The sequence below is a fragment of the Rhinatrema bivittatum genome, chromosome 5 (assembly GCF_901001135.1).
Source record: "Rhinatrema bivittatum chromosome 5, aRhiBiv1.1, whole genome shotgun sequence".
Taxonomy (NCBI): domain Eukaryota; kingdom Metazoa; phylum Chordata; class Amphibia; order Gymnophiona; family Rhinatrematidae; genus Rhinatrema; species Rhinatrema bivittatum.
The window spans coordinates 368,332,356-368,346,266 of NC_042619.1; the positions used below are offsets into that span (position 1 = coordinate 368,332,356).

General features: G+C 45.2%; 1 protein-coding gene across 1 annotated transcript in view; it reads right to left on the reverse strand.

Moving 5' to 3' along the window:
- Positions 1-6,873: 6,873 nt before the first annotated feature.
- TSGA10 (testis specific 10) overlaps positions 6,874-13,911 on the reverse strand; it is a 607,624-nt gene continuing 600,586 nt past the window's right edge. Inside the window, exon 20 of the mRNA XM_029604773.1 lies at positions 6,874-7,192. Within this exon, the coding sequence (XP_029460633.1) occupies positions 7,162-7,192 (31 nt within the window). The 3' untranslated portion in view covers positions 6,874-7,161. The remainder of the gene's footprint in view (positions 7,193-13,911) is intronic.

Consider the following 13,911-nt stretch of genomic DNA (forward strand, 5'->3'; position numbering starts at 1 on the left):
TGTGAATGAAGGCTCATGGAAGGAAGAAATTGCCAGGCAAAAAAAAAAAGAGAAAAGAATGTAGTTAGCATCAGGGCTGGTGCAAGGGTGTTAAGCACCCTATATGAATCTTCTGCTTTGAGCCCGCTCCCCCCTTTCCCCCAGCCATGACCTCATTCACTGAGACGCCGAGTGATTTTCTTGGCCACGAGCAGGATGGGCACTGCTTGCAGCCAGCTAATTCTGTGCTTCTCTGGGCCATGAGCAGGATGGGCACCGCTCATGGCCCGCCAAGTTTCTATTCCTCGACCGCGAGCGGGATAGGCTCTTCTGGAAGCCCCACATGGCTTCTCTTCACTGCCCCCTAATGACTGGCGCCTTAGGCGACCGCCTAGTTCACCTAATGGGATGCACTGACCCTGGTTAGCTGCTAATGATTTGTATATAGAATGTTCTATTACAACAGCACAGTTTAATTGCCCATATAAATTCAGGGTAATAGAACATTAAACATGTAAATTCCTTGTTCCTGATTTGAAAGAGCTCTTATCTTTATCATTTTACCTTTTGAGAAACCTAGATTAAAGTAGAATTTAAAAAAAATCATTTAAAAATCTCCATAAAAGTAGATTTTTTTTTTACATAAAAGGTAGAGATTGTCAAATATAATATAATATGATGAACGCCACAGTAAGGAAAGCAAAATTGCTTACCTTGTAATAGGTGTTATCCCAGGACAGCAGGATGTAGTTCTCACATATGGGTGACATCGGTAATGGAGCCCTATGTACGGAAAAACTTCTCTAAAAGTTTCCATGAAACTTTTGACTGGCACCAGAGTGCCTACTGAGCATGCCCAGCATGCCATGATATTCCCTGCTACAGGGGTCTCCCTTCAGTCTTGTTTTGTAGCAATTAGCATTAGCCAAAAATAAAATAATAAAACGTATCGGACCCAACTCCGCGGGGTGGCGGGTGGGTTTCGTGAGGACTACATCCTGCTGTCCTGGGATAACACCTATTACAAGGTAAGCAATTTTGCTTTATCCCAGGACAAGCAGGATGCTAGTCCTCACATATGGGTGATTAGCAAGCTAGAGGCTGAGTCATTTTGTAGTGAAGTAACAGTGAAGTATTGTTGATGAAATGAATCAGCCGAAGATCACAGCAGGTTGGATGTAGAAGGAGTTGGGATTATACTGGAAACAAGTTCTTTAAGACGGATTGTCCATAGGCCGAATCTTGTCTTCCTTCTTTGTCTAAACAGTAGTGGGCTGTAAAAGTGTGAAGAGAACTCCATGTTGCTGCTTTACAAATGTCCAGAATAGGTACAGAGCGAAGGTGTGCTACTGAAGTTGACATTGCTCTGACTGAGTGTGCTTTTACTCGCCCTTGAAGAGTAAGGCTTGCTTTTTCATAACAAAATTGTATGCAATCTGCTAGCCAGTTTGACAGAGTATGCTTACCCACTGCTTTACCTGGTTTGTTTGGATCATAGGAAACAAACAGCTGACTGGATTTCCTTTGGGCTGTTGTGCGGTTTAAATAGAAGGATAACGCACGCTTACAGACCAAAGTGTGTAAGGCTCTTTCACCCTGATGGGAATGAGGCCTAGGAAAGAATGTTGGTAAAACTATTGATTGGTTCAAGTGAAATTCCGTGACAACCTTGGGAAGGAATTTTGGATGTGTACGGAGGACTACCCTGTCATGTAGGAACTTTGTAAAAGGTTTGTATGTGACTAGCGCTTGTAGTTCGCTGACCCTTCTAGCTGATGTAATGGCTATGAGAAATACCGTTTTCCAAGTAAGGTATTTAAGGTCACAGGTATTTATGGGTTCAAATGGAGAACGCATAAGTCTAGTTAATACTACGTTCAGGTCCCATTGTATGCTTGGGGAATGAACTGGAGGTTTAATGTGAGTTAGGCCTCTCATGAATTTACTGACGAGAGGCTGTGTGGAGATAGGTGCATCTCCCAGCTTGTTATGGTAAGCTGAAATTGCACTTAAGTGTACCCTTACAGATGACGTCTTAAGACCAGAGTCTGAGAGATGGTAAAGGTAATCTAGTAGCGAGGTAGTGGGGCAAGTGAAAGGATCTAAATCTTTCTGAGTGCACCACAAAGTAAAACCGTTTCCATTTGTAGGAATAATTCTTTCTAGTGGAAGGTTTACGTGCAGCTATAAGTACTTGAGATATAGAGGATGGAAGGTTGAGAGGCTGTAAGATCAAGCTTTCAACATCCATGCTGTCAGGGACAGGGATTGGAGGTTGGGATGGCGCAACTGACCCTGTTCCTGAGTTATGAGATTGGGAGCTACTCCCAGGCGAACTGGATCCCTGACTGAGAGATCTAGCAGTGTGGGGAACCATACCTGTCGAGGCCAATATGGGGCTATGAGTATCATAGTCCCCTTGTCCTGTTGTAGTTTCACTAGTGTTTTGGTTATGAGTGGTATCGGTGGATACGCGTATAACAGGCCTGAATTCCAATGGCGAGCAAATGCGTCCTTTGGTAGGCTGTTCTGCTGTCAGAGTAGAGAGCAGTAATTGTTCACTTTGTAGTTGAGCTGGGATGCAAAGAGATCTATCGTCGGTTGTCCCCAGCGTTGGAAGATCTTGGATGCTATTGCTGGATCCAAGGACCATTCGTGCGGTTGGAACTGACGACTTAGGCGATCTGCTACTATGTTGTGGATGCCTGCTAGGTAAGTGGCCCGAAGAAGAATTGAGTGTGTCAGGGCCCAGTCCCAAATCTGTGCTGCTTCTTGACAAAGGAGATAAGAACCTGTCCCCCCTTGTTTGTTGATGTACCACATGGCTACTGTGTTGTCCGTTTGGATCAGAACAGTCTTGTGTGATAGGCAGTCCTTGAACGCATGCAGCGCATAGCGTATAGCTCGAAGCTCCAGGAAGTTTATTGACATGAGGCTTCGAGCTTCGTCCACTTGCCCTGTGTCTTTAGATGACCGATGTTTGCTCCCCACCCTAAGGTGGATGCATCTGTAGTCAAAGTTACTTGTGGAACTGGTTGCTGGAAAGGTAGGCCTTTGAGCAGGTTGTTCATTGATGTCCACCAGATGAGTGCAGATCTGAGCTCTGGTGTGATATGAATGGGAGTGGACATTGGTTGAGTGGCTTGTATCCACTGTGCTTTGAGTGTCCATTGCAGTAGTCGCATGGTCAATCTGGCCATGGGAGTTACGTGAACTGTGGAAGCCATGTGCCCTAGAAGAATGAGGCACTGGTGAGCTGTTACCTGGAATTGGTTTCGAAGAGTGTGAGTCAAGAGGACAAGTGTTTGAGCACGGTCTCTTGGAAGAAAAGCTTTTGCCATTGAAGTATTTAGCTCTGCACCTATGAACTGTAGAAGATGAGTTGGTGACAGATGGGATTTCTGGTAGTTGATGAGAAATCCCAAGGAGTGAAGCACATGGATAGTGAGCTTGAGAGAAGTGAGAGCTCCTTCTTTTGATTGACTCTTGATGAGCCAATCGTCCAGATAAGGGAACACGTGCACTCTTTGTTTGTGGAGGTGTGCCACTGCTACAGCCATGCACTTTGTGAATATTCGTGGGGCTGATGCAAGGCCGAATGGCAGCACTCTGTATTGAAAATGCTGATTCTTTACCAGAAATCGCAGGTACTGGCGATGAGGAGGAAAGATGGGAATGTGAGCATAGGCATCTTGAAGATCCAGAGAGCAGAGCCAATCTCCCCTTTGAAGAAGAGGTAGAATGGTGCCTAAGGATACCATCCTGAATTTTCTTTTTTGAGAAATTTGTTGAGATTTCTGAGGTCTAGAATGGGTCGAAGGCCTCCTGTTTTCTTTGGAATGAGGAAATATCGGGAGTAGAATCCTCTGCCCTTTTGAGGTCCAGGAACTGGTTCTATGGCCCTGGCTCTCAGAAGGGTGGATAATTCTGTTTGAAGAATCATGGAATGTTGATTTACTGTCCAAGATGGAAGTGGTGGGTTTTCTTTTGGAACAGTAAGAAAATCTAGTCTGTAACCGTGAGCTGTGATGGATAACACCCACTGGTCGGTGGTGATGGAGGCCCAAATGTTTTGGAAATGTGTTATTCGACCCCCTACTGGTAAATGTGGGAACGGGTTGATAAGGCTGCTGCTCTCTGGGTTGTTTCAGAAACCAGATGTAGTGGCAGTTTGTGGTGGTGGTTGTGCCCTTGGAGGCCTCTGCCTAGGTTGTTGGCGTTGAGGTGGACGGGCTGCTCTGGGTCTATTTGCTGGGGGATAATACCTGCGTGGACGGTAGTAAGGACGTCTGGTATCACGCTTTGGAACCCTTCTTGTGGAAGGCTGAGTATCCTGTGGTAGTAAGGATAATTGCTTTAGGGTTTCTGTGTGGTCTTTCATAGTCGCCACAGCTTCCTTTACCTTCTCCCCAAAAAGGTTGTCCCCCAAGCAAGGAAGATCAGCCAAGCGTTCTTGCACCTCTGGACGGAGATCAGAGGCCTTTAGCCATGCCCATCTGCGTGCAGCTATGCCTGAAGCAGAAAGTCTTGCTGCAGTCTCGAAGCAGTCATAAGTGGCTCTGACCTCGTGTTTTCCTGATTCGAGGCCTTTATGGATGACATTTTGGAATGGCTCTTGATACTGCTCAGGGAGAGAAAGAGCTAGGTCTTGAACCTGCTTCCAGAGGTTCCTTTGATATTGGTTCATATAAAGCTGGTATGATGTTATTTTGGATACCAGCATGGAACCCTGAAAAACTTTGCGTCCTAGGTTATCCAAAAATCTACTTTCCTTGCCAGGTGGTGTAGATGAATGTGACTTCAGTCGCTTCGCCTTTTTCTGGGCGGATTCTACGACGACTGACTGGTGCGGCAACTGTGATTTTTGAAAACCTGGAATAGGTTGTACCAAATAAGTTGCCTCTGATCTTTTGTTGACTGCTGCAACTGATACTGGGTGTTCCCATATTCTGTACTGAAGGTCTTGAAACACTTCATGAACAGGTACTGCCAACATTTCCTTAGGAGGATCTACAAATTGTAGAACCTCCAAGGTTTTCTGCCTTGCATCCACCTCTGTTTGTAGTTGAAAGGGGATGGTATCAGCCATATCCCTTACAAAATTTGTAAAGCAAAGGTCCTCAGGAGGTGACTTCCTGTGGTCGTCAGGTGGAGAGGGTTCTGAAAATATATCTGCATCTGATGAATATTCAGAACTGGTGTCCGTAGCCACCTCTTGTGGAGTGTGAGGAGTGACTGGTATTATGGATGGTGCTTTAGGCCTTGCTGGTAATAGAGGAGAATGAGGCCTTGGAGGTCTTGGTACTCCAGAGGGGCCTGGAATAGGCTCTTCTGGTGTTTTATTTGAAAGGATATCCAGCAGAGTGTCCAATTTAGTGATGAAAGGATGGAGCATCGAGACATCCTCCACTGGCATTGGTGTAGCCATCGGTGGCACCGGTGAGGGTACCGGGGTAGGCATCGGGAGCGGTTCCCGTGGCATCGTCGGTGCCGGCGGCTTCAAGTGTGATGGTTCTCCCGGCATCGGAATCGGCATCGATGGAAGTGTCGGTGGCTGTGGCGGAATCGCATCGCACAGAGCCTGGTGCACCACTTGACGTATGTATGAGTCAAGTTCCACTCTCATAGCTGGTGATACCAGAGCAGCTATGGAGGGAGGCGGTGATGGCGATGCCGATACCCCCTCAGAGCCCTGAGGAGGTACAGAACCCGGCACCGATATCGGTGGGGATCGCCCTGGATCAGTAGGCCTCGAAGCCTCTGCACTCGTCCGAGGTATTTTTGCGGGTGAGGCCGTACCTGTCGATGGGTCTTCGGTCATCGGTGCTTGGCGGCGTCAATGCTGGTGTCGATGTTTTTCCTTCTGTTTTTCACTCCCAGAAGTGGATGCCTTCGATGATATTGACGGGGAAGGCGTGGAAGCGTCTCCAGCCTCCGGACGACTTTTCTTCAGTAGGACCTGACGGATGGATCCTGATGGCTATGACTGAACGGAAGTCGATGCCTTCGGAAGCAATTGTATATTAAACAATTGCTCCATTTTCTCAGCTCGGAGACGATGGCCTTTTGAGGTCATCTCCGCAAAGAACACATTCCAAGTGCGGATCGGTTATCGACATATTACGCGCACAGTTCGGGCATTTTTTGAACCCAGAGGCCATGTTGCCGGACAGCCGTCGACGGCGATGACCAAAAAATCTCGGTACCGGCCGGAAACCGAAGGGAAAAAAGTTACCGCAGTGTTGTCGAAGGGAAACCCTTGCGGTGGGATTAATTTTTTTCCGAAAAAGATAAACTTTTTTAAGGTGGTGAATTCACCTCAGGACTCCAATTATACCGTGATGCTAAGTGCTTCGCGGAAAAAAGAAGACTGAAGGGAGACCCTGTGGCAGGGAATATCATGGCATGCTGGGCAAGCTCAGTAGGCACTCTGGTGCCAGTCAAAAGTTTCATGGAAACTTTTAGAGAAGTTTTTCCGTACATAGGGCTCCATTACCGATGTCACCCATATGTGAGGACTAGCATCCTGCTTGTCCTGGGATAAATGCCATTCATTCAAAACAGAATTGTACATTGGCACATCTGCCTAGTGTTTTGAAGTTTACTTAAGCATCTTTGTAACATTTTGTTAGGACAGCATTATTTTTACAATAGTGGTAAGACACTTCACTGGAGGAGGAAGTATTAACTTTAAAAATATGTCAAAATGAAACTACTCTTTGAAAATTTGCTGAAGCTTATCAGGGTATAGAAGTAATCACATATCTTGTGCTAAGCAGCTTAATGAAAATTGCCCCTAAAGATTCTACTTCAGACATTGCACAACTTATATAATAAATATGATAAACATTAATGTAGTTGTCAGGAAATATTTAACATTCCTTAACTGATAAACTAAAGGTGAAGACCTAGTAATGAATGGTGGTACTGTATAGGATCTGTGATTTTCATTCTTTTTTGGAAAGAAACCAATAAAAACATTTATTTTAGAGAAGTTCTTACATCATTTTGCCCATATCTATGAACGCTGAGCAGAAAATCGACATAATTAAAAATACATTTCAATGGGCAAACTGGGTTTTAATGTAACCAAGAATATGGTAACGCAGAACTGGAAACAGGAAACAATATAGTCCTTTAGCTCAACAGGTTTTCACATATATCTTCTCAGTGAAATTGGTTTCAGGCTTGGTATCCATGAATAGTTATAGTTCTGGAATTATAGAAAGAGAGAACACTTGATAGTTATAAAATAATGAAGTGTATAATATCTAACATATGGAATGCCTCACATTTACTTTGTTATAGCTGTGAGGTTTCTGGAGTTTATTCTCCTAAATATGTATATGAACAAATAAATTATTTAAGACAACATGAGCTATGCTCATCTGCTTACACATGTCAACTTCAACTAGCAATCTACTGTAAGTACATTTTTATATATATACAATTAGTATGCGTTAGTCGTTCCCTAAACTGTTCAATTGCATTTTATTGTTTTAGTAAAGTATAGTTTAATAGCTATAGGGGTACATGAGTACAGTAACTTGTAAACAGCCGCGCAGGCATACATGTACACGCAAAAGGACGCGGCCATTTAATACATATGGATGTATGATATAAAATCAGCTGTATGTGCGTACATGTATGCGCAATTTTGTATGGACACGCTATAAGATGGCTGTACCACGTAAGGGGGGGATTTTATTAGATACATGCATCAATGCAATTACCAGTTTCCCCAGTCCATTCCCAGTTCACCCATGTAAAAATTCCTGACTTCCTAACCTCCTAGCTAGATAGCCTCCCTTTTACCCTATTAGCCCTGACATTCAAACCCTGCTGACTAGCCCTGATTATATTATTTTAAAACTTACACGCATCCATACAGAAGTAGTTATGCGGTAGGGGACCCTGGTGCACATTTGTGTGTGCAAATACTTAGGGGTAGATTTAAAAAAAATACGCGAGAGTCCATTTACGCGCGCTACCCAGCGCGCTACCCAGCGCGCTACCCAGCGCGCTACCCAGACACGCTATTTTATGACATGCACACACAAGGGTGCGCATGTTATACAATCAGGGTTGGCGCACACAAGGGGGGGGGGTACATTTAAGCTACTTTTGCACAGAGATGCATCACTGCTTTCCCCACTTCCTTCCCAGTTCACTTCAATTAAGGAGTGGACTGGGAGGGAACTATCATATCCCCTACCTAACCTCCCTTCCCCTTCCCCTTCCCCTCTCCACCCCAACCCCCAATTTAAATTTTTTTTTTTTACCTTTATCTGCCAACTTACTTCAGCTTCCCAGCTGAATTAAGTTGCGCGCGCCGGGACAGCGAACAATGGCGCTGTTCTGGGCCGTCCCGCTCCGTCCCCACCGGCCCGCCTCTATTGAAACTCGCGTTTCGGAATTTACATGCATGGCCGGACCCATTTGAAAATGGGCCTGGCGTGCGTAAGGCCCAGCCACACACGTAAACACTGGGATTTATGCGCACCGAGGTTTTAAAATCCGGCCGTTAATCTTGATGAGTACTTCAGATGCTGTGGCGATACAATGAGCATCAAGGATGTGATGGTGAGATGAATGTCACGGAGTGTCTACATGGAATATGACTACAAAAACCTTTTGATTGAGAAAAAGTCAAGATTATACTTGTAAGAAGAAAGAGGCTGTTCCCTAAAGTAGGAAGTGGTTGCATCTGGAACATGGACCGTGTTGGTTTAGTCCTTTTCTTTTAAATTATCAAGATTTCAGAGACTGAAGTACTCACCATTCTTTTCAAGATAAGTGCGGTTTTTTGTTTTTAAGGTTTTTTCACAAAATTCACTTGTTCCCAAAATTTGAATTTAAATTTAAAGGAGGTTGGAGACATAAACTCAATATTAAAAAAATAAATATATAGGGCCAGATCTTAAAAGATACACGCGGGCGTAACTTGTTTGCGCCGGGTTGCGAGATTAAAGACCGTTACCCCCTGCCTTTAATCTCAGAGCTGTTTGACCGGCTTCAGGGGGCCAAGATATTTTCAAAACTTGACCTGAAGGGGGGCCTACAACTTAGTCTGGATTCGCAGTGGTGACGAGTGGAAAACGGCTTTCAACACTCAAGATAGTCATTTTGCGCACTTAGTAATGCCCTTCGGCTTGTGCAACGCACCCGCCGTGTTCCAGAACATGATGAATGACATTTTGTGGGATTTGTTGTAGAAGAGTGTCGTGGTGTAATTAGATGACATCCTGATATTTTCTCAGAATCTGTTTACTCATCTAGAAGATGTCAAGCAAGTTCTACTAAGACTCAGAGAACACCAATTCTACGCCAAGCTATCCAAGTGCGAATTCCATAAAGACTCTGTGCCTTTTCTTGGCTACATTGTGTCTAAAGATGGCTTCCAGATAGATCCCCAAAAATTAGAAAGTATCAAGAATTGGTCCCAACCTACCAGCCTGAAGGCCCTGAGATGATTTTTGGGGTTCACCAATTACTATAGAAGCTTTATAAAGAACTATTTTTCTTTAATGGTGCCCTTGACTGCTATGATCCAGAAAGTGGCCAATGCTTCTAAATGGTCTGTGGAGGCCATTTCCATGTTTGAAGATTTAAAGACTGCCTTTTCCACGGAACCTTGCCTATGTCATCCAGACCTCAACAAGCCATTCATCGTAGAGGTCGATGCCTCTGATGTTGGTGTGGGGGCTGTTCTGAGCCAGACTGGAGACTCCAAGTCCTTATGTCCCTGCTCTTTCTTCTCACGACGTTTCTTTCCGGCAGAGAAGAATTATGGGATCGGTGACAAAGAGCTCCTGGCTATTAAGTTGGCATTTGAGGAATGGCGGCCTTGGCTCGAAGGCGCTGAACATCAAATTACCGTGTTTAAGGACCATAAGAATCAAGAGTATCTCCGCCATGTGCGATGTCTTAACCATAGACAAGCTAGATGGTCCTTATTTTTCAACCGCTTTGACTTCGTGCTCAAATATCACTCCGGAGACAAGAATACCAGAGCTGATGCCCTATCACGCTCCTTTCTCTCGGAGGATATTCCGGAAGAGCCGCAGCACATAATCGACCCAAGGAAAGTCGTCTTAGCGGCTACTCATTCTGTGCCCGCTGGTAAGACCATCGTGTCAAAGCATCTCAGAAAGAAAGTGCTCTATTGGGCACATGATTCCAAGCTGGCTGGCCATCCTGGTCAAAGCCGTACCCTGATGAAGCTACAGAAGCATTATTGGTGGCCAACTGTCAAGGAAGATACACTCTCCTATGTGGCATCTTATCCCAACTGTGCCAAACACAAACCTACTTCTGGTCAACCGTGGGGATTGCTGCAACCGCTTCCAGCTCCGGAACAGCCCTGGATGCATATCACTACTGATTTTGTAGTTGATCTACCCCTTTCTGGAGATATGAATACCATCTGGGTCACAGTCGACCGCTTCAGCAAGATGGCCCACTTCGTGGCACTGCCTGGCTTACCCTCAGCCTCGGAACTTGCGAAGCTCTTCATAGTCCATATCTTTCGCCTTCACGGCCTACCGAAGCACATAGTCTCGGATTGAGGATCACAGTTCATGGCAAAATTCTGGAAGACCCTGTGCAAACTCTTTGACATCTCTCTAGATTATACATCTGCCTGTCATCTTCAATCTAATGGCCAAACAGAATGGATGAATAGGACCCTGAAACAGTTCATTCGGGCCTATGTGAGGAATAACTGGGCTGAACTCGCCATTAATTCTCATCCAGCAACATCAACTGGATCAACACCATTTGAAGTGGTATATGGACCCTTATCATCATCGCCACTTCCACTGAAGCTCTCAGTGACGACCCCAGTAGCTTAAACCACTGCTGAAGAAATCCATCAATTATGGACTCAGACGAAAGCAATGTTACTCAAAGCAAGTGATCAAGCCAAAAGGTTTTATGACGCTCATCATTCCAAAGCGCCTGTCTTTCAACCTGGTGACAAAGTCTGGCTATCCACTAAGCACCTTAGACTGAAGTTACTCTCTTGATTTGCTCCTCCCTACGGTGGACCATTTCCAATCCTCCGACGTCTTGGCAATGTTACCTACAGTCTGAAGTTACCACCTGGATTGAACATCCATAACGCTTTTCATGTTTCACTTCTGAAACCACTCATCAGTGAATTATCTTCCAAATCTCAGGACCCATCTCCTATCAATGCAGAAGATGACCTAGAATACAAGGTCGAAGCCATTCTTGATGTCCGCAAATGAGGCAAAACCTGGGAATACCTTCTCTCATGGGAAGGTTTTGGCCCCAAAGAAAATTATTGGGAGCCTCTGGCTAATATCCTTGACAAACAGATGCTCCATCAGTTTCATCTCTCTCATCCTTGGAAACCAAAACCTGGTACCCGCAGAGGAGATCGCCCTTTGAAGGGGGGTACTGTTGCAAACCGTCCCTTCCCGACAGCTTCAATCCGCCTAGCTTTCTTTCTTGGCACCTCCTCTCACTTTGGATGGACGCCTGGCTGCCACGGCGTCTGCCTGCCGTCCTCTCCGGCGTCCCCAGACTAGCTTGGGCGCTGCCTCCCGCCATGATCCACTTGTACCTTAGGGCGCGCGCGGCCCTCACTCTTATTTCCTACTTGGCGCGAACCTCAGGGGCGTCTCCCTGTGATGATGTCACATTGCCTGGATATTTAAAGCCTACAATGTTTGCTAGCCTTTCAGTTAGCAAGGGGATTCCTTATGGATGGGATTTGCTCTCCGTACCCAGCTACTCTGCCTCCAATCTTCCAATGGACTCTTAACCCTAACGGGGTACCCGCTTCTCGGGGGCCTCACTTGCTTTTCAGATAGCTTTCAGGAAACCGGTACTCGTTCTTCGAGGGCCCATGTTCCCTGACTCACTGCCTGCTCCTACCTTCTCTCTTCTGCCTGGAAGGATTCGCTATCTTCAACACCAGTGAGTATCACCTCAGAGCTGTTCCCTGGAACCAGGTACTAGCTCCTCGAGGGCCTGCCTCCGTTCCAGCCCTCGTGTCATCTCCTATGTGGAACCGCTGTGTGAGTACATCACCTTCAAGCCTCTCAGCTCTCAGGGATCAGGTACTCGCTCCTCGAGGGTCTGCTCTCCCTATCCTGGGGTTCTCCATACTGGCGCTTTGTGCATATTCCACTGTACTCATTCTCAGTTCTTTCCACTACAGCACTGCTACCGGAGGAGTCGCTGTTCCAGTGCCTGAGGGATACTAGCCCAGCCGGGCTACTTCTACTGCTCACCACTGCCACCTCTGGTGGCTTATCATATTGACTAATAAAAGATCAATCTCTGTGTTTGTGTGTCCTAAGCTGAGCCTGACCTGTGGCCCCTCATGAGACTTTCCCCCATGGGCGTGGTCAGCTACCACAGTGTCCAAGGGTCCACCCAAACCTCACTAATTATAACAAATCATTCTCCTTCTGCTTGATCATGGAGGAACTAGGTCTGCGCTAGCTCTTCCTCCTGCTGGCAGAGTCATGACAGCTACTCATGCCAGCTCGGAACTACATGGAGCTGACTTAGAATCTTCTCTCCCAGTCTGTCTAGGCTGATGTAGATGTGGCCACCCATGGGCTCCTTTGCAGTGACCCTATTTGCTCTAACCTTTAAAATGGAGATAGAGCAGCTTTTAAACTAGAACAAAGGGGAAAGCCGACAGTCGCTCAGCAGCGCATGGTTCATAGAGAGGTATCTTCAAAAGATACTAATGATGCATTAGAATTAGGGCATCCCCACAGTGAGGTTCCAATAATAGGAAAACTAGTCCAAGTGCCTGTAACTAAAAACTCACCTGAGCTAAAAAAAAGTCTAACTTATCCCTATCAATTAAAAAGCAGAATGAAAATAGAATGTATAGCAGTGAATGATGACATAAACTTAATTGGCATCTCAGAGACATGGTGGAAGGAGGACAACCAATGGACAGTGCTATACTGAGGTACAAATTATATCGCAATGACAGAGAGGAGCCCGGGAAGGCATAGAGCCCAACAGGATAAACATCCTACATGAGACTAAATGCACAATTGAATCTTTATGGGTAGAAATCCCTTGGTGTCGGGGACGACTATAGTGATAGGAGTATACTACCATCCACCTGGTCAAGATGGTGAGACGGACAGTGAAATGCTAAGAGAAATTAGGGAAGCTAACCAAATTGGTAGTGCGGTAATAATGGGAGACTTCAATTACCTCAATATTTTCTGGGTAAATGTATCATCGGTACATGCTAGAGATGGAATAAATGACATTTTTATGGAGCAATTGGTTCAGTAACCGACAAGAGAGGGAGCAATTTTAGATCAAATTCTCAGTGGAGCACAGGATTTGGTGAGAGAGGTAACAGTGGTTGGGCCACTTTGTAATAGTGATTATAATATGATCAAATTTGAATTAATGACTGGAAGGGGGACAGTAAGCAAATCCACGGCTCTCGTGCTAAACTTTCAAAAGGGAAATTTTGATATAATGAGAAAAATTGTTAGAAAAAAACTGAAAGGAGCAGCAAAAAGGTATAAAGTGTGCAAGTGGCATGGTCATTGTTAAAAAATACCATCCTAGAAGCACAGTCCAGATGTATTCCACATATTAAGAAAGGTGGAAAGAAGGCAAAATGATTACCGGCATGGTTAAAACGGAAGGTAAAAGAAGCTATTTTAGCCAAAAGATCTTCATTCAAAAATTGGAAGAAGGATCCAACACAAGAAAATAGGATAATGCATAAACGTTGACAAGTTAAATGTAAGACATTGATAAGAGAGTCTAAGAGAGAATTTGAAAAGAAGTTGGCCGAAGAGGCAAAAATTCACAGTAAAAACCTTTTAAAATATATCTGAAGCAGAAAGCCTGTGAGGCAGTCAGTTGGACCGTTAGATGATCGAGGGGTTAAAGGGGAACTTAGATAAGATA